The sequence below is a fragment of the Sorex fumeus genome, unplaced genomic scaffold, assembly GCF_029834395.1.
Source record: "Sorex fumeus unplaced genomic scaffold, SorFum_2.1 ptg000043l, whole genome shotgun sequence".
Lineage (NCBI taxonomy): Eukaryota > Metazoa > Chordata > Mammalia > Eulipotyphla > Soricidae > Sorex > Sorex fumeus.
The window spans coordinates 5,612,714-5,636,223 of record NW_026606100.1 but is presented as its reverse complement, the minus strand read 5'-3'; the positions used below and the strand labels follow the sequence as shown (position 1 = coordinate 5,636,223).

At 62.0% G+C, this 23,510-nt stretch overlaps 2 protein-coding genes and 1 non-coding gene across 5 annotated transcripts; all 3 read right to left on the bottom strand.

Moving 5' to 3' along the window:
- Nucleotides 1-109: 109 nt before the first annotated feature.
- Nucleotides 110-12,593, bottom strand: ZDHHC8 (zinc finger DHHC-type palmitoyltransferase 8). Of its 3 annotated transcripts, XR_008793349.1 has the most exons (12): nucleotides 12,300-12,593; nucleotides 6,865-6,986; nucleotides 6,530-6,687; nucleotides 6,220-6,392; nucleotides 5,956-6,058; nucleotides 5,558-5,649; nucleotides 5,242-5,383; nucleotides 5,005-5,125; nucleotides 4,818-4,927; nucleotides 2,846-3,822; nucleotides 1,402-2,040; nucleotides 240-368 (listed from the first exon to the last, which is right to left on the bottom strand). XR_008793349.1 is itself a non-coding variant. In XM_056120340.1 (11 exons), exons 1-11 carry the CDS (start codon nucleotides 12,401-12,403, stop codon nucleotides 143-145), a joined length of 2,328 nt encoding a protein of 775 aa, XP_055976315.1. In that variant the 5' UTR covers nucleotides 12,404-12,593; the 3' UTR covers nucleotides 110-142. The 3 variants fall into 3 exon arrangements, 2 of the variants coding, with proteins under 2 accessions (XP_055976315.1, XP_055976316.1); XM_056120340.1 differs by lacking the exon at nucleotides 1,402-2,040 and having other exon boundaries at nucleotides 110-368; XM_056120341.1 differs by lacking the exon at nucleotides 240-368 and having other exon boundaries at nucleotides 961-2,040.
- Nucleotides 12,594-15,630: 3,037 nt separating this feature from the next.
- Nucleotides 15,631-23,232, bottom strand: RANBP1 (RAN binding protein 1). Its single transcript, XM_056120351.1, has 6 exons — nucleotides 23,076-23,232; nucleotides 21,693-21,829; nucleotides 19,933-20,090; nucleotides 17,966-18,094; nucleotides 16,419-16,484; nucleotides 15,631-16,038 (listed from the first exon to the last, which is right to left on the bottom strand). The coding sequence occupies exons 1-6, from the start codon at nucleotides 23,088-23,090 to the stop codon at nucleotides 15,917-15,919; spliced, it is 627 nt and encodes a 208-aa protein (XP_055976326.1). The 5' UTR covers nucleotides 23,091-23,232; the 3' UTR covers nucleotides 15,631-15,916.
- Nucleotides 16,256-16,382, bottom strand: LOC130029975 (small nucleolar RNA SNORA77). Its single transcript, XR_008793423.1, has one exon. It is a non-coding gene; the product is annotated as a small nucleolar RNA SNORA77 (small nucleolar RNA).
- Nucleotides 23,233-23,510: the final 278 nt, after the last annotated feature.

Here is a 23,510-nt window from a genome sequence, read left to right as displayed (position 1 = left end):
ATTTCCTGAGGTGGGTGAACACAGGGCCATAGGACCCTGTGGGCTGGGAGTCAAAGTGGCTGGTGGAGAGGGAGGGACCCCCACACAGGGGGGCTGGGGTCCGTGGCATCACGGGCTGGGCCGGGGCAGGCCCCGCAGTTGCCTACTTGCTGTCTCTCTCAGGGCCTGCGAGGCTGGGGAAAAGGCTGGAGGCAGCGGAGTGCAGGCGGCAGACAGCCCCGCGCGGGGGTACCCCAGCGGCAGGGCTCCAGGGCACCCGCAGAGTTGGGTGGTCCTCAGGGAAGCCAAGGTGGCACAGGTGCAGGCCAGGGGGGCCCCGGGGCTGGCCACGCCGCCCCCATCCACGGCTGCAGGCGCCGATCCGCCCCCTGCGGGCCGCAGTGTCCATCCGTCCCGTGAGAGAGAAGCAGAAAGGAGGAGGTCAGCGGAAGTGAGCACAGGACAAGGCTGCCCAGCTTGGCACCCAAGCCCAGTTCCCCTCCCCTTATACAGCGCCTACCCTGGAGCAAGCCCCACCCGCCATCCCGCGCCCCCACCCACCCCCCACCCGCTCTTGGTGGCAGGACCAGGAGGAGGTGAGGTGATACTTGCAAGTGTAGTCACAGTGCCTAGAAGGGGCACCCCAGACTCTGAGCCATTGGGTGGCCCCACATGCAGCCCCTTTTCTATCTTCTCCCTCCCTCGTGTTCTTGGGGACCCCCAGGGTGGCTGCAGCCCCGGCCTTTCTCCCAACCACAGATGCTGCTGACCCAGGGGACCCTCGTGCTTGTCAGCGAAAGGACAGTCCAGCCCCGTCTCCCAGGTTTAAGTCTTCAGAAATGCCCCCAAGGCAGACACGTCTGAGCCCAGGCAGAGCCTCACGGATGCTCCTGAGGCCGGACCCCCCAGGTCTCCCCTCCCCGGGGCCCCAGCCCTGGCACGAACAGCCCTGGCCCTGTTCAAGGAAATGATCAAAAGGACTCTTTTTCTTTTTTTAATAAAATTATAGATATATAGATGTCGATATAAAAACATAAAACAGACACAACGCAAGCGGACGCTGCCGTGTGCTTACTCTCAGGCCCCCGGCGCCAGGAGGAACGTGGAGCCCCCTCCGCCCCCAGGGGGTCCCGTCAGGCCCTGACGGTGGCCTGTGGCCGAAGCATCTCCAGTTTGGCAAGGAGGGGTCCTCTGGTTGCACAAGGCCCCCGGGGCGGCATCTGTCCCGTGCCAGCCCCCGCCTGCCCCCGCGAGAGCATAAAGCAGAGGTTAAGGCTTCAATGAAAGCGAGTTTCCTGGCGGCAGGAGCGGCGGGGCCCGAGCATGAACACAGGGGACACTGGCAGGGCAGCTCAGCACAGAGACAGGGGGATGCGCCCCCCACCAGCTGGGAAGACAGAACACACAGAGCTGGGACCCCACCCCCAGCTGGCTGGCTGTCCTTCCCGCCGGGCTGGGCTCCCCGCAGAAGACTCGGCCTGGCCAAGCTCCGGGCTTCCAGCGGGTCCCTGAAAGGCAATGGGTTAGGAGCAGCCAGGAGGCAGGCCCGCAGCTGTGTCTGGGCCGCAGAGGCCTCTGGAAGGGCAGTGGGTGGGGACAGGCTGGTGACCACCTTGGGGACACAGGGGCAGTCCATGCAGATGCAGCACATATCCAGCTGCCCCAGCTAGGGCACGGGGCACTGCCAGATCCCGAAGCCCTTGGCCTGGCCACACCCAGGGGAACCGCTGGGTGGACAGAGGTGCGGAGTGGGAAGGACTGGCTGAGGGGCGGGTGGCGCTCTCCTGCCGACGGATCCGCACCAGGCCTGGGCAGTGAAGTCTGGAGGGAGGGCCTTGCCGCAGGGGGGTCCAATCGTGGTGCCACATTGGACGCGTGGCGGTCAGTCCTCACACCGAGATCTCGTACGTGGTCCCGCCCACGCCAGACACCTTCTTAACGAGCGTGTGCCGGGCAGGGCTGGCGGGGGGCCCCGAGGGACCAGCAGCGGGACCCAGGCGGGCCAGGCCTGGGGACTGCCCGTTAAGCTTACTTGGGGGGGTCTTCAGCTGAGGGTGGTCCCTGCATCAAAACAAGCACACACAGGCACGCACAAGGTGAACGAGGGACCACGTGGGACAGAGGCCGGCAGAGGGGACAGGACAGATGGCACAGACACAGACGGAGCCCTGGGCAGCCCTGCCCTGTGCAGAGCGCCGAGCTGGGGCAGGGACCGTGCTGTCACAGACACTGACGTCACAACGGCCATCAGCCCTGCCCACCCCGACCCCAGCACGGAGAGGCGAGGACACGGGCAGGGACTCCGGGCCTCGCTCCGTCCTGGGAACCCCAGCTGGGCGGCTCTGCAGTGACTCTCTGGCCCTCTTCCCTGTCTCTGCCCGCCTCTGCCTCCTTCCCCTGCCTTGCTGACCAAGTGGGTTCTGCCCGTGTTGCCCAAACATCCTCCCGCCATGTTCCTGACTCGCCACCCCGAAACAGCTGGGGTGATGCCCTCAAGATTCTGGGGTGCCCAGCAAAGGGGCCTCAGCACACAGCACTGCTCAGTCTCACAAACCAAATACCCTTAGTGGTTCACCTGAGCCGCCTGCCCACCTGGCCTCAGTTTCCCCGTTTCTGCTTCCAGGGAGGTCAGGGCCGAGACACTCTGGGCACGGGCAGTGATCCCCCTTTCCAGGGACAGAAGCCCCTGGAGCCCCCCCCCCCTACACACACACTGTCTGGGTCTGCCCCCGCTCGAGGAGGACCTGGAGCACCAGGCTCGCCGCAGGACAGGCCCTCGGCATCCTCGCCCGGGCCGGGGAAGAGCACGCCCACCTCCTGCAGGCCGCCCGGCAATCCCCACACCCAGGGTTCCCCCGGCACCCACCTCTGCATGGCCAGGGCGGGTGGCGGCTCCTGGAGGTCCGCGTGGATGAAGGCGACGGCCTTGGGGCCTGCATAGGAGGGCGAGCGGGGGGCGCTGGGCGGGGAGGGTGGTCCCTGGCGCGCCGGCGACCTGCGGGAGCCGCTGCCGGGCCGGGGCCCCGGGGCGTTGTTGTTGGCCAGGTCCGCCTGCAGGGAGGAGGAGGAGGTCCGCGGCGCCCGGCTCACGGCGCTGGACAGCGAGGACAGCGACGTCTGCAGCGCGGGGTTGCGGGCGCCCCCAAAGCCGGCCCCCGCCACCAGGTCGTCTCGGGAGCCGAAGCGCAGCGCGGGGCCCCGCGGCCCCTCGGCCAGCAGGCTGGCCTGCTGCAGGCTGTACGAGCTGGGCGCCTCGTAGACGCCCGAGTCGCCGAACAGCGAGTCGGCCTGCGAGCGCAGCAGCCGCTCGCGCTCCTCCCGGTCCTTGCGCTCCTGGATGGAGGCCATGATGGTCCGGGACAGGTTGTCGTAGCGCACGGGCGAGGGCTCGCGCGGCCGCGGGCCCAGCACGGGGCTGAAGCTGCGGGGCGGGGGCCGCGGCGGGTCGCCCGGCGGCCCCGGGTGCAGGTAGGCCGAGCGGTAGCCGGCCGCGGGGTGGGCCGGGCAGGCGCGGCCGCCGGGCGAGCCGGGGCTCAGCAGGCTGTCGTAGGACAGGCTGCCGTTGCGGTTGGGCAGCGCGTGGGGGGCGAAGATGCTGCGGTGCGGGGTGGGGGGCCCACCCTCCGAGCGCAGGGGCTGCAGCGCCACGTGGTCCCCGCCCCGCCGCCCCGTGGCCCGGAGGCTCAGGGAGCGCAGGGCGCCGGAGAAGGCGTCAGTGGCGCTGAGCGGCGGGGACGGCGGGTAGGCGGAGCGCAGGCCGCCGGCCGAGTACTCGGCCAGGTCCATGCTGGGCTCTGACTCGAAGTCCAAGCTGTCGTCCCCCAGGGCCAGGGAGTCGGTCACCTGCAGGCGGAGAGAGGGCCCACGTGGGAGCCAGGGCCACTGGCGGGAGCGGGCAGCAAGCTGCGCCCAGCGGCACCCTCTCCCTTGCCAAGCCATCAGCCGCGGAGGAGGAGCGGGAGTGGGCGGCGGCCCCCACCCCCTGCAGGACTGCTCCTCAGTGGACTCCCCCGAGAGTCAGCAAAGGCCAAGGCTGCTTTCTGGACTCCCACCCCGAGTGCTGCCTGGGCCACTGCCCGAGGCCGAGGCTGACCTTCAAGATCCCCCAGGGGGCATCTCTGCATCAGAGGAAAGATTTCTGAGGCACCAGCGCTTGAGGACAAGAATCTGCAGAACCTCTAACCCCATGGGACTAAGCAGAGGGACGTGCATAACCTCCAGGGCCTGGCTAACCCGCTGGAACTGTCCATGGGGGAAATGCCAGGAGGAAATCCCACCATGCCCGGAGGGTGGTGGTGGGGGGGCGCCACCATCTAGGGGGCAGGGATACCCCATGCTGCCCAGGGAGGTCTACTGGAGAGACAGGCACGGAAGGCACTGGTCCCCTCACGTTCCCCCATATGACCCCACTATATCGGTCACTCTGAGGGCCAGGGAGGAGGGGGGGAGCCCCCTGGGAAAGTAGGGAAATAAGGAAAGCCCAGGACTTGGGGACCCCCTCAGCCCTCAGCCTCCAGGGCTTCCAAAGCTCTGACTGGTTATTTTATTTGACTTGAGGAAAACAAATGAGTTGTTTCAAACCATCTCAAATTCTTTCCAGGCCTTCCCGTGGGCCTTACAGAATTCCCAGTGGTGGAATCCCAAGCATCCGGCACACATGCTCCCGGGGGCACCACCTACCAAACCTGGGCACTGCCAGCAGAGGGGGTTGGCTAGGACTGCCTGACCAGCTCCCCCGCAAGGCTCCAAGCTGGGGGGCGGGGGTCCTTTCCAAGCCTCCCTAGGAGAGGAGGGGCCCCGAGGAGGGCGCTCTGGGGGTGGGGCGAAGGCCTCCTCACCTGCTCCCCTGGCCCGCAGAAGGGCGCCTTGGGACCCGTCGGGAAGGCGGGCCGGAACTTGTACATAGCCGGCGTAGGGGGGTTGGTCCTCTGTGCCGACAGGGCGCTCTCTGGGGAGAGGTGGAGGTCCGCAGTCAGGCTGGGGTGAGTCGTGCCCCCGCCCCCCACTCGGATGTCCCCACCTCACCAGCACTGCCAGGGCGTGCGGTCTGCCCGTCGCCGATGAATGTGCTGGCCTCCACCTTGGGGGGCAGGGGTGGCCCCAGGTCCAGGGGTTTCTCATCCAGCCGGTCCAGGCTGCCCTTAGACTGGGAGAAGGCATGGTCAGTGGGGAGCAGGGGGCCTGGGAACTTAACAGAGGGCCTCCCTGCTGCCCGGGGACCTCGGCCCTCACCTCCAGCCCTCCCCAGCCCCGGGTCCCCACCTTGCTTCGGCCCAGACTGGCCTTCAGCCCATTGTCACTAAGCTTGACCTTAAGTGGCGCGGCTCGCTCCAGCAGCTCTGGCCGGAAGAAGGGTGGCTTCAGGCGAGCCGCGAGGGGCAGCCGGGGGGCCTCCACCACATACCTGCACCAGGGCACAGGGGTCAGTGGCCAGAGCCACCTGGCCTGAACACATACCCCAAGGCCAGGGCCGGCCCCACCTGCCAAGGGCAAAAGTGGACCGGGCTTAGGGTCTGCCGCTGCCCCCCACCCCAAACCCAGCAAAGCTGCCCCCCCACACACCCCGCCCGGGCCTCACCGGGGTGCCAGGGGGCTGCACAGCACATGTTCGACGTTCCCATAGCAGCCACGCGTGAAGGGGTTCACGCCCCCTCGGAACTTCCCTGTCACCTGTGGACACGGGCCCCCCCTCAGCCAGCCTGGCACCCGGGATCCAGGCCCAGGCGGGCAGAGGGCGGAGCAGGCTGAGGCTGTTGAGGGGCAGCCTCTATCTGTCTTTGGGGGGCCCCATGGGGTTTCTGGGCCAAGGCGGTGGCCCTGGCGGTGGCACCTTCCACAGGAAGGAAGGAGCCAGCGCAGCGCCTGTGGGCACACCCCAAGCCCAACCCCCCTCCCCTCCCTCAATCCCGCATGACCCCCATCAGCCCATGGGGACCCCTTCGCCCCCACCCCTCTAGGCGCCCCCAGGGTTTACACCTGCTCGTTGGTGGTGCGCCCCCGAGTGACCAGCACCACGTGGAAGCCGGTGAGGCCGATGACGGGGATGAAGAAGAGACCGGCCACACACATGACAGCCATACTGCCCCGTTAAGGCCAATGGCCCAGGGTGAGGGGCTGACAGAGCCTGGGGAACGGAGGCCCCTCACACCAACCCCCACCCCAGGACCCCTGACCCAGCCTCCACCAAGCCTGTGCCAAGCGCCCCCACCGCCACCCCTGCTGGGGTCAGGTCAAGGATACGTGATGGTGGTGTGCGCGGCACCCAGCCCCTCTGAGTGGTTCAGCACGTAGACCAGGCCGAAGGCCACCACACCCACCATGTGCGCGCTGAGCGACAGCAGAAACAGGAAGAAATAGCGGTAGTTGCGGCGCCCGATGCAGTTGTTGACCCAGGGGCAGTGGTGGTCGAAGTCCTGGGCAGGAGCAGCGCGTCAGGGCAGATGGGGACGAGGGGGCACTGGGTGAGGCGTAGGGGAGGGGGCGGGGTGCAGAGGGAGGGGGCGGGGCAGAGGGGTGGGAGGGGCCAGTGCAGCGCAGGCGCAGCAGTCACCTCCACGCAGTTGTCGCAGACGCTGCAGTGGGAGCAGCGTGGTGGGCGGTAGAAGTGGCAGGTGGCACACCACTTCATGCGGACCTGGATGCCCCGCACATCCACGTTCTTGTACAGCGGGGCCCGGAAGTCATCCTCCTTGTCCTCATCCTCATCCGCTGCGGCGGGGTGGGGTGGGGAGAGGCCATGGGGAAAGTGTCTTCTTGGCAGGTCCCCGCCCTGTCCCCTGCCAGCCCTCCAGGCCTCTCTGCCCGCCCCCTCCCACCCAAAGGCTCCCCCCCACACTCACACTGGAACAAGAGTGAGAGTGAAAGAGGCCCGGCCCTCAGCCCTACCTCGGGGGAAGACGCCAGGGTCCATGAAGGTGGCCATGCTGAAGTTGGCCAGGACAAAGAGGAAGATGATGCCATTGTAGACTGGAATGACTGGGGACACCGCTCGGGTCAACCATGGACACCTGTGTGGCCGTGGGGCCAGAGGCAGTAGGCACGGACATGCAATGTGCTGGCTGGACCTTCGAGTTACCCCGGTGTTTAGTGAGGCAACAAGCGGTCACTCCTGTCACAGGCTGACCACGAACCTGCCCACCTCTGCCCAACCCCCCGGGCTGTAGGCGGCATACATGTGGGCTCTGCTGTGCCATATCCGATCCCAGCTACCCCCAGAAGAAACTCGGGTTTCCAGAGGTTTGGAGGCCTGGGGCCACCCCATTTAGAGTAACCCACTGTCAAGACACCTCACCCCCGCTACCCCACTATCGTGGAGCCGGAGCCCTGAAATGGGAGGGTGAACCCTTACTTCCCAGGGGCTGCTGGACACAGAGAAAACCCCCATGGGCTGGTTCAGGCCAACCTCGGCTTCCCTTAGACCCGTCCTGAGTCCAGAGAGTCTTAGCGGGGCATCTGGAATTTGGGTTGCCCTGGCTTCACGGTAGGCATCACTACTGTTCCTGAGGGTGGGTGTCGGGTGAGGGCCCCTTCTTTCCACTTTGCTCCCTCCTGGATCCCTGGAGACCTTCTACACATCCTGGTGGCCGCTCGCCGCAGCCCTGACCCGGGGAACCTGCCAGTCCTCGGGCACATGGCCAGCGTCCCCTGGCTTGACCCTGTCACCCACTTGGCTCCTCAGCACCTGCTCTGGTAGCAGCCCCCCCCCCCCCCCCCCAGCTCTTGGCTCTTCAGGCCACGTGGTGGCACTCAGGTGCTGAGGACTGGGAGGGGCTAGCTGGGAAATCCCCAGAGCAGCCCCTGACTGTGAGGACAGGGTGATCCTGGCCACCAGTGAGGTGAGCAGTGCCCAGGGCCCGTGTCGGCTATGCTGGCGCGCCCACGCCTGCCTTGGCCCTGAGCCAGCCCCGCCGCCCCGGCAACCACCTCCATGGCAGCAGCTTTGCTATTTTTAGTGGGAAGCAAGAGGCTATTTAAAGATCCCACTTCCCACGACAGCACTCACGGGCTGTGAGCAGCCAGCTACCCCTGCCTCCTCGCCAGGACCCACGGGCCTGGGTTCCCTCAGCTCTGGCACCCCGACCGGAGCCGCCGAGACACTCCGTGGTGGATACCTGGCTCCCCGCCCACGCTGCATGCCGGGACCGGGGTGGTGCTCCACCCGGTTCACTGCCGCTTACTCGCTGTCATTCAACAAGGCGGCAGGGAGGGCAGGCAGGTGAGAGCCACCTGCGGCGTGCCCAGCAGTTGGGGCGAGGGGCGTCCCCCGGTGCAGCTCAGTTGCTAGGTCACTTTCCCCAGCCCCTCCTGGGAGGGGCCGGCTGCGATGTGTGCAGTGCGGACATGGAGGGCCCTGGTTTCAACCGCGGAGACTCGGGAGCAAGGCAGTGTGGCAAGGCAAGCCAGCCAGCCTGAGGCACCGGGGGAGCCGTGGGCCCTGGGGAGCAGGGGCGCGCCAGCAATGCGCAGACTCCGGCTCTGGGGGCAGGACTTGGGGAGAATCCGGAGAGCGGGCCTCGCCCATCACTCCCATCAATCCAGAGAGTCCGCTGCCCACCAGCGCAGCCCAGTGGACCGAGCATCGTACCCTCCCTGCTGCCCAGGCCATGCCACCCATGACACAGAAATGAAGGGCAGGGGCCAGCCTTGGGGGCTGCCGCATGCTCCCAGCCAGGCCCCAGGGACAGGACCGTGACCATGAGAGAGATGCCCAGGGCGGGGGTGGGAGCTGCAACTGCATGATAACGGGGCACATCGGGAAGCCTGTACTGTGACAGGCAACACGTGTAGTGAGACATGCGGTGGCCTCTGTCCAGGCCTGACCGGCAAGCCTGGGCTGCATCTACCGGGCTCAGGCAGAGAGGGCCTTAGTTGGCATTGGGCGGCTTGGGGGCCTCAGGCTCCCAGATGGGGACCTGCCCACTGTCCCTACGTCCCCCGCTTTGTCTTGGATTCAGGATCAGTCAGTCCCATGCATTCCCTCCCCACGCTCTGCTGGCACCTGAACGCATATCATCGGCCGCTCCCGCCTCACAAGGACAGGCTCGCGGGCTGAGACTGCCTGTGCAGGGAACCCAGCCACCTAGAGTAGCGTGCAAGCAGGGAGGGGAAAAAGGAATGAGCACACACTGGCACAGACACGGACACACACCCCAGCGAGAACACGCAGGAACACACATGCACACGCGAACATGCTCTGGCATGTGTGTGTACCGTGGGCTCACTGTGCAGGCCCACCAGCTCTGAGGCATGTGCGCTTGGACACGGAACGTGCGGATGCTCCATGCACATGAGCAAGGGCAGACACAGGTGTGCACACTCAGGCACACGACGTGAACCCCCCAACCCAGCACACATGCACCCTTGCCCATGCACAGGCTCCTGACATGCCCCATCCAACCCAGCTCCAGCCGCCTCTGACCTCCCTGGATGTCCCTGTGCCCTGGTGGGCTCTGCAGCAAGACAGGCCAGGCTCGTGAGGGTGGGCAGTGCTTCCCAGTGCTCCCCACGCCTTTGGGGGGGGGTCCTACTTAAGGAGATAGCACCCCATTCCCACACAGGGGCTGGAGCACTCTAGGCCAGCCCTAACACCCCCTGCTGGCTGCAGACACACGGTGGACCCTGGGGAGTTGGCGGGCCGGGCACCCCAGATTCAACGTCCCAATGCTCCTCTCCGTGCAGCCCCCTCCTCCCAAGCAGCAGGGCCACACTCAGGCTGAAGCCCCGAGCCCTGCCTGGGCAGCGGGGGAGACGCCACCCCAGTGCGGGCGGAGGGCTCTGCAGGGGCTGCGTGCTCGCCGCAGCTAAAAGCGGAATGGAAAATTTTAACTCAGCCGTTTTCATTTAAATGGGTTCTTCATTAACACCGTGGAAGAGGGGCCCTCACTAGCATGGGCATGTGGGCCGGAGGGACTACGCTACCCTACGCTCCTTGGGCCACTGGGTGCCTCTGGCCCTGAGGAGCCTGTACCCGCCCATCAGATTGGTGCAGACGCCAAGCAGATGGGGAAAATGAGGCCCCAGGGGCCAGTCGCCTGCTCCAGTGCTGGCAAGGGCTCCCAGTGAGCTCCACCCCCAGGGGCCCCTCCCCAGGGGCCGCTGCCAGAGGGGCCCACTGCAGTCTGGCCGAGCTCCGGCGGCTCCTTGAGATGTGTCTGGGACTGGAGATGTGCTCAGGTCCTTCGTGGGAACTGGCCCAGAGAGCCTTGACGCATAGACCCTGCCCAGCAGCAGGGGTTGGTACCCACCATGTAGCCCAGACTCTGACGGTTACAGGATCCGCAAAGTGGAAGAGGGAAAGGCAGGAGCACCGGCCTGGCTGACAACCCGCTGTGGCCTATTCCCAGCACCTGCCCCAGCCTGGCCCTGAGACTATGAAGGACTCGTGGGCCCCAGACGGAAAGGCCCAACCGGGACCTAGGGAGGTTTCTTGGAAGCGAAGGAACACTGGGCACCCGCCCGGTGGCACATGCCACCCCATTCCTACTTCCAGACAGGGATCCCATGACGGGGGCCCTGAGGACTCCCCAAGGGCAGGAGCAGGTGTGTCTGAGTCTGCCGCAGGTCTGGGCCCAGAAACAAGGCTGAAGTGTGGGTGCTCAGTGACGAAAGGCCAGACCCCAAAGGGGAATCACCCAGGCCCAGTGTGCCCCAATTAGCAAACTGGGGGACACTACTGGGCCTAGTCTTCCCACAGAGCCCTGCTTGAGCGCCCAGCTCCCTCAGAGGAACTCAGTGAAGCACGGACGGGGACAGGCTGAGCCTGGCTGGCATATGACCCCTAGTAAGCAGCCTTGGCATGGCTGTGGCCCCCAGTTCACCACACCTGGGCCTCGATCCTTGTCGCAGGGCCTGCTGGCACCAATATGCGCAGAGAGACAGCCCCACATAGGGTAGGGAGAGGCACAGCTGGCAGGACCAGGGTCCCTGAACGCAGAACCCAGCTATGGAATGGAAACAGGCAGGAAGACAGGCCCCATGGGCCGGGTGCTATGGGGAAGTTCAGGGTCGCTGAGGGCTCGCTGGAAGGGTAGGGCTGCGGAGACGTGCAGGTGAGCCTGGGTCACTCTGGGGTGGGGATGGTCTGATGTCTTTCTACTTTGCTCCTTCTTCGTATTCCACAAGTCCCCCATAGAGAACAGGCACTGTTTATTAAAGACCGGAGGAAAGCCATGTCCCAGGGGCATGAGAAATGGAGACCAGGAGGCCAGGGGGGTTGGGGCAACGGGCCAGGACTGAAGACCTCTGAGGGCCTTAGCTCACTACACACTTGCCCCTCCCTCGGCCCCATACCTCACGGCGTCTGAGTGGCAAGAACCTGCCTTCTCATCAGAGCCAGGAATAAGCCCATCCACATCGGCCTCTTCTAACATATCTTGGCAGCCTGTGGCGCCCACCAGCCCCGGCCCCCACAGGCGTCCAACACAGACACCCCGTCCACATGGCAGCCACCCTCGCTCTTGCGGAAGACGCCACGGTGCCAGGCTGGTTCCTGCCCACCCTTTCTCCAGGTTCATGTACGCCGGTGGGTTAGCACCTGGGCAGGGGGCATAGGCCCCACAGGCCCATGGAAGGTGGGGGTCACCGAGGCTGTTTTGGCCTTAGGCTTATCTGCAAAGCTGAAACAGGAGTTAGGGGGGTTGGCGAGTACCCCTCGTGCCTAAAAGAACCCTGAGGGATTTGGGGCAATCAAGGTGGGGAGGGGGCCGTGTCTTCAGCACACTATGGCACCCCGAGTGGGCAAGAGGCAGCCAATGTCCCAGGTGAAGCTCGGGTTTGCCCTCTGCCGTGGTGTCCCAGAGCTCACCAGGGTGTGGCCTGGACTGGGCCCTCCAGCTGTGACCACCCAGCCTTCCCGAGAGGAAGGTCAGGGAGGGCGGAGGGCACTGCCAGGCCAGTGTCGGTTGGCTATAGGGCGGGCATGTGGCCGCCTGGCCAGGCCACACGGACTTGGGAACAACTTGGCAGAGACCCCAAGCTGGGCAGCCTGGAGGGAACCCAAGAGCCACCCCCGGAGCTGCTCCTGGGGAGGGCTGGGGGCTGTGGGTAGCTGGCGGGCCCTGGCAACTCCACCCTGGGCAGTGCCTCCACCCCAGGGCTGGCTTGGCACACGCCCATCTCGCACCCAGCACTCACCTGTCTGCTGGGTAGCGGCTCGAGCACAATCGGGCCTTCGGCCTCGGCCGGCCGGGGCTTAGCACTCCCCCGGCTCACAGCCTGGAGCCTGCCCGGGTCCCTGCTCCCCAAACCCCGCGGCTGTGCCCGCGCTGTCCCTGGCCGCTACCCCTTCCGTGCCCCTCGGCGCGGCGACGCGGCGGACTCACGTGAACACGAAGAACAGGGTGCTGGAGCCGACCAGCAGCGCGGCGGCCGTGGCCACCGGGATGTACTTGGCGGGTTTGAGGCGCGTCCCGGGGCTGCGGGGCATCCTGGGCACCGCGCCGCCGCATCCCTCCCCGGGGCCGGGCGGGCGGGGCCGGCCGGGGTCGGGCCGGGCAGGCTGATCGCGGCGCAGGACCCGCGGCGGCGGCGGCGGCGGTGGCGGCGGCGGCGGCGGCGGAGGAAATCCCACCCCACGGGCAGCGGCGGCGCGCTGATGTCAGCGCGCCCCTTAAGGTGGACCAGGCGGCGAGGGGGCCGGGCCGGGGGCCTGGCGGGGGGGCGGGGCCTCGCCGCCGCCGCCGCGCCCGGCCCCGCCCGTCCGGGATCACGCACGCGCCCTGCGCGCCCACGCCCTCCTCCTGCGGGGGGCCCCACGGGGAATGCCACCCGCGCTCGCTCCCACCCGAAGGCCCGGGCGTCTGGGCCGGGGCCTCTGCTGACACCGATCCGTCTTTCAGCACCTCGGCGCGAGCGATCGGCCTGTTCTACGCAGATCCCAGGCAGGCCGGACCCCTGGCACTCTGGAGGGGGCGGATGAGTGTGACACTGCAGGGACACTTGGTCGCTTATTCCCCGCCCACTCTACTCAATCTGCACAGCTGGACCGCGACGTGCAGCGGGCTGGGCCTCCCCTGTCCTGCTGGTGTGGGTCGGAGTCCCCCGACGGCCAGGCAAGCCGCTTCCCACTCCAGGGCGGGGTTCCCTCGGGAAGCACCGGGCAGCCTGCCCCTGCCGGGGATAGGTCGGCGGGCAGACCCTCCGGCAGGAAATCCCACCCAGTGCCTGATGCTGCAGCCGTTGCTTAAGGTGGACCCGAGGCCTCCCCGTGCTGGGGCCACCGCCAGAACCTGCTGGTCACCCCCTCTGCGGCCCGACCTCAGCCAAGCTCCAGTGCTCCCACTGTGGGCCAGCGAAAGCTTCTCCCCAGCAGCTGTGAGATGCCTTCTGGGAGACCCACTAGCCTCCTCCCAGGTGAGGAACCCTTTGAGGCACTCCATGACCCTGTGCATCTGCTCCTGTGGCCAGAGCCCAGGTGGCCCAGAAGCCACCCCCAGGGCCTAGTGCTGGGACTTCCTGGCTGAGAAGTCCCTTTGTCAGGACCAGCGCCTTGGGAAGTCTCAGCTCCTCTGGGACTTCATATAGCTCATCAGCAGAAATGGTGATGGTTTTCTTTCGCCGGCTCCTCTAAGTCTCTGCCCTTGGGAAGCCTTGGGGGGGGGGGGGGGGACGCTCTAGCATGGGGGGCAGGCACCCGAGCAGTAAAGGGGCAGGAAACTAATGCACGTCTCAGCACAAAATTGAGCTAACAGCAGACCCTGCCGATTACCTTCAAGCACACACTCTTGAACTCTGCCCAAGCTGCCCAGTACTCAGGAGGGGGTCACGGGACCAGGGACTTCATAAACAGGGACCCCAGGCAAGAATACTCTTGCCAGTCTCCCACCATGCCCTGACTCTCATCCTTCCAGCAGAGGGGCCCCAAGAGTCCTCTGGTGAGACAGTTGGGACAAGCAAATACCCAGCAGAACAGGGGCAGGACACAGTAGTTGGGAGGGCCCTTGCCTTGCACGCACTCAACCCCGGTCCAATCCTCAGCATCCCACATGATCCCCCAAGCACCTCCAGGAGTGATTCCTCATTGTAGAGCCAGGAGTAGCCCCTGAGCATCACTGGGGATGGTCCGAAAACAAGACAGAAAATTCCCACCGAAAGATTCTCAGCAAAGCTCTGGGGAAGGACCCCAAACTACCAAGGAGGGATGACAGGGCAGGACTGCTGACCCACAAGTGTCTGCACCCGTTTTGGGATACAAAGGGCTCGACACCTTCTGTGGGGAGTTCCTGGGACTGCACTGATGCAGGAATCTCAGCCTTCTCACCAATACTGCCTACTGCTGATGAGCCACCACCCAGGGGCCTCTCCCCAAGGAGCTAGAATCCCAGGGGAAAGCAAAGAGCAGCAGAAAGCCTTCCCAACTTCCAGGAAATTCTCCCGCTCCATCCTCAAGATCATCAGGGCTTCAATCCCAGCTTACCTCAGTCAAGGCACATACAAATACTCCGGCTAGGGTCTCCCTTTCCTTGCTCTCCAGTGGCAACAAGCTACATCCTTAAACGAACCCTAAACCACACTTCCACCTTCCCCAGCCATTCTGAGGGCCCTTCCCGGCTATATAGTCCCAGTCTGAGGCTTACATGAGGTATAACTAAGCAGAGCCCAACGCAAAGACAGCCTGTTCTATGCAGTCTTCCCTGGGGAGGCTCAAGCCCTTGGGCCACAGCCAGCACAAATGAATCCCATCTGCCGATCCCAGTTCAGTGTCCCCAATCCAACCCATCATGGTGAAGGAGGCACAAAAGCTTCATGTCCCCCTGGGCGCCTTCCTGAAGAGCCACCTAGGCTTTGCAAGGCATTCATCTTCAGTGTAGCTTCCTTTGGAGACATCCACAAGAGGAACAAGGACGTGAGATTCAAAAGGGGTACAGATGACAGGTTCTGCTGGGCACACAGGTCAGACAAGACTCCAGCTAGTAGAGGGGCCACACCACATGCGCCTCAGCCAGCAGGTAATGGCCAAGGACTCCTTCCTTGCAGGAAGGCGGAGGGCTCCTCAGTCTCGATGGTCTTCGGGGACACACATATATATCTTAGGCAGGACAGTGCACTTAATAGCAGGCAGGGGCTGGAGATGTGGCTCAATGACAGTGTCCTTTCCCTCCATTTGTGTGGTCCCAGGTGTGATTCCTAGCATTGCACTGTGTCCTCAGCACAGCCGGGATGACCACAAACCCAAACCAAAGTACTGGTACACCGACAACCCTTCCTTCATAGCAGTGTCTACAGAGGCAACCCTCTTCACAGGATGAACCTCCTGGCAGTCTTGCAAACACTTCTGACTTAAAAACCTATAAGCACCCCCAGCAGACCTTTTCCAGGGTGGTGGGGACCAGAGACTGGCCACGCCCACCCGAATCAACCAGGCCTGGCCTGCTGATGCCAAAAGCCAAGGTACCAAGGAGTGAAAAAACAGTACTTCCTCTTGCTGCCAGTCCCAGAAGTGGCTCTTCAGGACTTCACAGGAAGGCAGGGCACCCAGCACCAGACTTTCTCTATTTGGGCCACAACTCCCACAACGGAGAGACACAGCAGAGTGGGCCGTGAAGCCAGGCTACAGCAGACCACCCCAAGCCAAGTCTGGCACCTTGCCCGCAGCCAGCAGGACCCCTCTGCTCCCAGGACAGGGCCGGCGCACACATGGGCCTGCCCGCCATGCAGGGTTCAAATGTGTTGTTTATTCACTTGTTTTGATGACTATAAATGTTTCCACTATGGAAAAGAAAGTTAGCACAGTACATTTTCATGACTGGGGAATGGATATTCTGTAGTCATCTTCAATGGGGCAAAAACTTAGAAAAACAAGCTTAATGCTGGAATTCAGTTCTTTATAAAAGTCCCTTTAAAAACAAAACAGAATAAAAAACTGAAAAGAGGGGCAGGGCAGAATTTTAGAAAAGAAAAAGGAAAAGAAAGGCAGGGAAGGAAAACAAGGGAAGATGACTTATTGCTTCTCCTCGGCGCTCTCCTTGGTCTCTGCATCTTCAGACTCCTTGCTCCCTTCCTTCACCGAAAGAGCTTCCAGCTTTTCTGCCACTTTCTCAGCGTTATCGTTTCTACCGGATCCTGGCACAACAATGAACGGCGTGTGTAGTTAAGAACAAAGCACTGACCCACCAACAGCCATGCCGCAGCGGGTTCACCCCACCCCCCGCCAGCAAGCGTCACACTGCTTACCACCCTCCAGCCACCTCTGAAGCCCCTTGGGCACAGGTGACTCTAGACCCCGTGTCTTGACTGCATCCACTCAGGCACCCCCACCCAGCTTGCTCCCCACGAAGCACCCCGTGTCCCCATGGCAGCTCCGCCACTTTGATAGGTCAAAGCAGTACCAGCCCCCGGCATGTTTCTGTGGCAGACTGAAAAAGCACCCATGCTTGGTGCTGCAGCAGGGTGCAGAGTGAGTCTGCAAGGAGGAACCTCCCCCCGCCCCCCCCCCACCTCACCTTTCTTTTCTCTCTCTTCGATCTCTTTCCTGCACTCTTCAAACTTTGTTTTAAACTTCTGTGCATCTGCAGAAAGAAGAGATGGTCCTAAGAGTCTCACGCAGTGAAGCAAACAAAACCTGACCGAGGAGGCAGGGCTCAGAGAGCTCAGGAACAGCCAGGTCACTTGTCCAGACCTGAGCCTTGCTTCCACGGGGACCCTGCTGCCACTGCCTTGAGAGCCCTAGGAGGCGGGCCTGTGCGAGGCTGCCCATCCGATTCAGCACGGTTCCAGCAGGCTCAGAGGCCCAGTAGGCCTGTGCTCTTCAATCACGCTCCAGGCAACCACTGGCTATACCTCGCTTCTGGGCCACAGGCCAGGCTCAATCAGCACCTACCAGATTCTAGGGTGTACCCAGCACCACCCAATTTTTAACTAGATTAGAACAAGGCCCCAGCCAGGAGGTCAGTCTTGGTTTACAGGTCTCAGTCCGGCTCCGACCGGCACACAGGCTTTGACGTAAAGAAAATACACGTTTGAGGCTTCAGGCACTGGGACTCCTACCTCAAGTGACCACATGCTACTGTGACTTTCAGGGATTTAGACCTGAAGCTCTTCAATTACACTTGTGGGACCAGAGATGGTAGCTTAAAATGCGACTGATCCAGTAAGTGCAATTCCTGGTATCTAGTTTATAAATTAGGTATATAAGTCATTTACTGATACAACTTATAAAGAACCAAGTCCATAAAAGGTTTTTATATTAAAAAAAAAGTTTCCACAGCCCTCCACATTCGGTTACATGACCTGTAATGGGGCCAATTCACAGTAAGAAACTAGATCACCAAAATATTATTTACGGCAGGCATCTACCTTGTGGCTTAAAACTCCCCCAGAGTTCTGGACTCTGAAGAACACTGAGACGCTAAAGGCAGCTCCTTTTCTCTTAATAAGGTGACCAGGAGGAAGCACTTAGGGTGGAGGCTGACTGCCAGGGAAACCAATCACTATTATGATTAGAACTTTCCAGTCCCACCTGGAGATCCAACTCAATTGCCAGTGGGCAATGAATTTATCAGAGTTATGAACTGAAGGGCAGAAAGTCCCAAAAGGAGAGGCTCAGAGAGCTTTAGGGTAGGTGAACACATAGATTGGGTACCACAGTCCCCACACAATCTCTTGCAAGGGCATAGAAAACCCCCCATCCTCCTCCCAAACCGTAGATCTCCCTTCAACGCACTATTCCTAAGTCATTTCCTTCGTAATATATGGGCGGGGAGAGGGTGTCACAAGGGATACCAGAAACCTCCAGTCTCTACCCATGGAAGCTGGCCCTCACTGTCCTGGTATGAGTGACAGGTCTCTGCGGACTCTTGGACTGTTGTCTGAGAACTTATTAGGGGATGCCTCACACCCACATCCAAAACTAGCCTCAGGGAAGTGGTGACAAGGCTCCCAGAGTGCTTTGCGAAAAGCCCCCCCGCCTGTAAGTGTAAGTTCCCATTCTCGTCCATACCCCTGTGGTCAGTCACACACTGTGGAAGGGCCACTGTGAGCCCTGGCTTACTTTCAGCGTTCAGGAAGCGGATGGCCAGCAGCTCCGGCTTGGGACACTCGTCAGCAAAATCTGCATGGGTGTTCCAGACCCAGGCGCGGTCGCTACCCGCATTCGGCTTCAGTTCCATCATCGGTGTGACTGTGGAAGGATGATGTATGAGGATGGTGACTGTCACGCACACACATCCCAGCTCAAAGACCACAGGAGGGCCCACATGGGGTCAAGCAGACCTGGTGTGAGGCTTGTGGGATGAAGATTTTTATTTGCACCTTTGAAAACACTCATTGATCAAATCGGGGAACAAGGTTATGTGCTCCCCAGTCACACAGAATCTCCGAGTAAACATTCAATTCCCTTGGTCCTGCCCAGCCAAAGCAGCCCCCAGAGTCTGGGCCAAGGGTGGGCACGAGTCAAGTGGCCCCCCTAAAAGGCAGCCACAGAGCCATATTCACTCTTCGCCACACCACCAGGAATGAGCAGAGAGAAGGCAGAAATTGGGAAACTGGGAAGTACACTGTCACCCACATACGGCATGTGGTCAGACCAGGACAGCCACTCCCAGCATTCCACTGGCAAGACCACAGGGCCCCAGGGCAAGAGGACAGCAGTATGTTGAGGTAGGGTGTTTTTTTTTTTTTTGCTTTTGCTTTTTGGGTCACACCCAGCGATGCACAGGGGTTACTTCTGGCTTTGCACTCAGGAATTACTCCTGATGGTGCTCGGGGGACCATATGGGATGCTGGGAATCGAACCCGGGTCGGCTACGTGCAAGGGAAATGCCCTACCCACTGTGCTATTTATTATCGCTCCAGCCCCTCATGGCAGGTCTTTACATGAAGAAAGGCAGAACCCACAGGCTAGGGCAAGTACCACCGCGCCATCTCCTTGGGTTCCTGGCAGACCCACTGCAGGTGAGCCATGAGCACTCTAGTGCAGTAAGACACCTGGTCCCTGCCTCTGGATGATCTTTAGGGTCACATGGACAACCTGTTCACAGCTCTGGGCACATACTAGTCAACTTAATTAGGAGAGCCATCTCGTCTGCACTGGAGTCATTCTGACAAGTCAGAGCTGTCATAGTACATAAAAGATGTCACAGGGCTGCCTCCTGTCACCACCCACCCAATTCATCAGCACCAGGCCTGAGGTCCACTTAACACCCACAGGAACACCCCAGCTCCTAGCAAGACCGGGAGAATCCCAGGGGAGTAGCGAATGCTCCACACTGCAGCTGAGGGGAGCGGAGCGGGCCGGGTGGGGCAGGGCTGCTGGAACAGGCCCTGGCGTGCGGATCCTGCTAGTGAGCACACAATGGCGAAGGCACACCCGTCCTCCCGCACCACAGAGCGCTGTGCCGCCAGGCCCTCATCAACAATCACCCCGTAGGACCCATGCCTGCCTCACCAGCCATGTGAGACACCAAACATGCAGACTCAGCACTAGGTCAGGGAAGGAGCCCAAAGACACCCTCCAAGCCCTGGGGACAGTCGACAGCAAAGCAGCTTGGTTGGTAACTTCCTGCTGCTGCTCTCCGGACCAGGCCTGCGCGCCTGCCTGAAGGTCTCTGGTGGTCTACCCCCCACAACATCTCTGAAGGACGAGAGCCCATTCCTGCCTGTGCCCCCCACCAAGCCCCAGGACGTGGGGACAGAATACAGAGAGGACACTGACTACACCACACCCCACACAACCCCCCAGGCTTCCTGATACACGAACAGGCTCTTACTGGGCTCTCCACGGCTCCTGCAGGCCCCATCTGCCTAGACATGCCTCTTGCGCTCCAAACCCTGCTGAAGGCCGAGGAGCCCAAGAAAGCCTCGCTTCCTATTCCACATGTAAAAGGCACCCAACAGAAGGTCTCGGGAAGCAGCCCACTCCCAGGCTCGGGGAGGCCCAAACAGCGACCTGCCTGCAGGACCACAGCATGCAGACGCAGTCCTGGAACTTAGGGCAAGCCATGCCCAGAGGCCACCTACTGTAGTGGTTGGCGCATATTTTCAGGGTCTTGTCCCTCCTCATGAGGAGGCGGATGGTCCCTTTCTCCTTGTGCTTCAGGAGCTTGACATCACCGGTGCCTCGTTCCTTCCATTCTGGAAGATCGTTCTCTGAAGCGAATCGAAATAGCTTTGCACGCCTTCAAGAAAAGTCAGTGAGCAACAGCTTTAGACATGCACAGAAAAGAGGACCCAACCAAACATTTGCTGGAAAGAACTTGTTCTGTGCACTTAAATACATACAAGTCAAAACACCGGCATGAAAGAAAAATGGGTTGGAGACAAAGTACAGTGGGTAGGGCTCTTGACTAGCAGGGACTAATCAGGATTTGATCCCTAGCATACCATATGGTCCCCAGAGCCCCATCAGGAATGATCACTGAGCACAGAGTCAGGAGTAATCCCTGAACATCACTGGGTGTGGCCCTCAAAGCAACAAAACAAAGATAAGATTTTCACAGCTGCAATGTTTTCCTCAAGACCTGCCCTCTCAACAAAGACCTCCTCCTGGTTAGCAGGACTGCCTGTGCCCAGAGTCACAGAGCAAGGCCAAAGACTGCCACCCAGCAAAGGGCCTGCACACAACCTAGAGGGTCTGGTGACCTCCATGGGATCAAACCTCCAGACTCTGGTCCTTCATTGCGCACAATAAGCAAGGCAGAGTCAACAGTGAGCTGGATATCCTTGTCCTGTGGATTCAGGCCGATACCCCCCTTTCTGGCCCCCAACCTGAGTCCACTCTAAGGTCCCATTCCTGGAGAAGACAGCTCTCCCACTCTGACCTCATTTTATTCAGTGGGACAATTTAATCCTTACGAGGATCCCCTGAAGCTTCAGCCTAAAGACAGGGACCTGATATGCTGATCCCCAGGAAAGCCTCCATCTAGAGCACCAGTCCACTTTCCACCCCATGCAGGCAGAGGAAAACAGCAACGCCAACCCACCCCCAAATAAAATCACCCCAAGTGCAGCATCACTTCTGGTCTGCACATGCCTGGATAACGAGCGTCTTCAGAGATCTCACCCAGTCTCTGGGGACAGAGACCTGCCACTCTGCAGTCCCAAGCCTGCCTTAAGAGGAGGCCGGGGCGACGGTGATCTCTCTTCACCACCAGCCTTCCCTCCATCCCGCAAGTTCCCAAATAGCTTAATCTGGCACCTTCAAGAGGGTGGGCAATTCCTGGAGCTTGTAAAATGCTCCAACCTATTCCCAAAAAACAGGTAACTAAACTTAAGAGCCCCAGCAACAGGACCTGTAGGACCAGAGTGTGCAGATGCAGTCCTGAACTCAGGGCAAACCATGCACAGAGGCCACCTACTGTAGTGGTTGGTGCTTATTTTCAGGGTCTTGTCCCTTCACATGAGGAGGCAGATGGTCCCTTTCTCCTTGCGCTTTAGGAGCTTGACATCACCAGAACATTCAAAATACTGAGCCAGAGATTTAAGACCACCCAAGTTCATTGTGCAATCAAGTAAAATCAATAAAAATGGCTTTGACACCCAGGATTATGGGGGAAGGGAAAATGAGCACCAAGACAAGGGTCACCTGTGCACCCTGCCTGGCATGGGGCAGCTGCTGAGTGAATCTGAACAGTGAGCCTTGATTTCCATGGGGGGATTCCCCCTTGCTCAAGCCATTCTCCAACAAAAGGAAGAACAACAGTGATACACCCACAAGACTCTTAACTTCAATTTTACTGTACCTAAGATACCTACTTCTGGAGCAACACACGGTCACTTACATTTTAAAAAGCTCCTCTTCGTCTTCCTCCAGCGTTTTAATTTCTTGTTCCGGAAGAGAAACTATAGGCTCAAATTGGGGGTCATGGTTGGACTCATCTGCGTTCTCTGTGGAGGTGTCATGGTCCTCGTGGGTGTCCTGTGGAGGGAGGGATGGAGAGGTGACTTTTGCTGGTTTGAGCTCCACCACGCAGCGCCTCCAGCGAACAGTATCACCCCACACCAAGAGCCTGCCTGAAAACCAGGAAAGGCTGGTGTGCAAAAGGTCCAGTTGCAGAAACCCAGCAGGGGGACCGACACTGGACCTCAACACCAATTACATCTGCACACAGGCTCCTATGGCAAAACCCAGGGACCCGAGAAACAGGTCCATCTCCCAGAGCCTCAGAGCCTCAGATTTGTAGCCGGAGAGCAAAAAACAGGGGCGGGGACAGAGGGTCCTGAGGATGTTACTTTTTAAGCAAAAAGTAACCCTGGGAGTTTTTTTTACTGGATGAGAGACATTAGAACTCTGGCTTACTAAAAAGAAAAAGAGTTACTACCAGATTGCTACTATTTACACAGCTCCCCATTCTCACGCCATCCCTCCAGCCCCAAACCAAAACGAAATTTAAGTTAAAAGTAACCATATACATCAGAACCACAAAGACTGATCCGCTTGGAAAACTACAAAGTAGCCTATTGCAGGCTCGGGTCGGGCAGCACACGTGGCTGGAATACCAGTAAAAACCCAAGGTTCCCAGGCACCTCCACGGACTCGCCATCAGGTAAGAGCTCGCGGCCCCGGGCGCCTCTCTCGGCCAAGGCCCGCTCGGCGACCACGAGGCGGATGCCAGCGGCCAACAAAGCCGCCCCGGCCCGGGCCGTGTGCTGCGGGCTCGTGGCCCGGCAGCAGGGCCGAGTTTCCGCCGCAGAAGCCCGCGGCGGCCCGCGACCCGGGGGCTCAATGAATGAAGCGCTGCGGAGGCGGCGCCCGAGCGTGGAGTGGGGTGGGGTGGGGAGCCCGCAAGGGGGGCCGAGCCCGAAGCTAGTGGCCCGAGGCGAGAGCCCCCGGCGGCCCCGCGAGCGGCGGGGTGAGCGCCAGCCCCGGGGAAGCGGGAGGCAGGGCCAGCTCACGCCCCAGTGCAGCGCCGCAGCCCACGGGGGTCCGCCCCAAGGTCACACGGACGCCCCGCAGCCCCCAGGCCCCGCGCGCCCCGGCCCGGAAGGCCTCGGGCCCCCGGTCGCGCTCCCGGGAGCACAGTCCCGGCGCCACGGAGGGCCCGCAGGGGCCGACCCCGAAGGCCGGCGGGGGTTAGCGGCGGCGGCGCGGGCCGCCCACGTGGCCGCCGCCAGCGGCCTCGGCCCCTGGTCCCCGCCCGGCCCCCGCCCGGGACCGGCCGCACCTTGGCGGCCGCCATGGGGGCGCGGCGGCGGCGGCGGCTCGGCTGGCTCGGTCGTCGCTGGCTCCGCGGCCTCTCGGCGGCTGGTCGTGGCTCTTTCCCTCCGCGTCTGGCGCCGGCGCCTCCCGCCCGCCCACTCTTCCCTCCGCCCCGCGACCCGAACCCCGACCCCTGACCCCGGCGGCGGGAAACGCGCCGCGATTCAAAACCCGCGCAGCTTTATTAGCTCAGGCGGCGGACAGTCTCATTGTCCAGCCTGCCCCGCGCTTCCCGCCAAAACGCCCGTGGCGCATGCCCGGCCCGCCCCCCAAGCGGCTAAGCGTGCGCTCCCGGCAGCCTCCGCGGCACTTCCGCCCGGCCGCCGCGCGTGGCTCGCGGGCCGACCGAGGGCGCCGGGATCGGGGCGGGCGCGTGGCTATGACGTGACCGGAAGCCGGG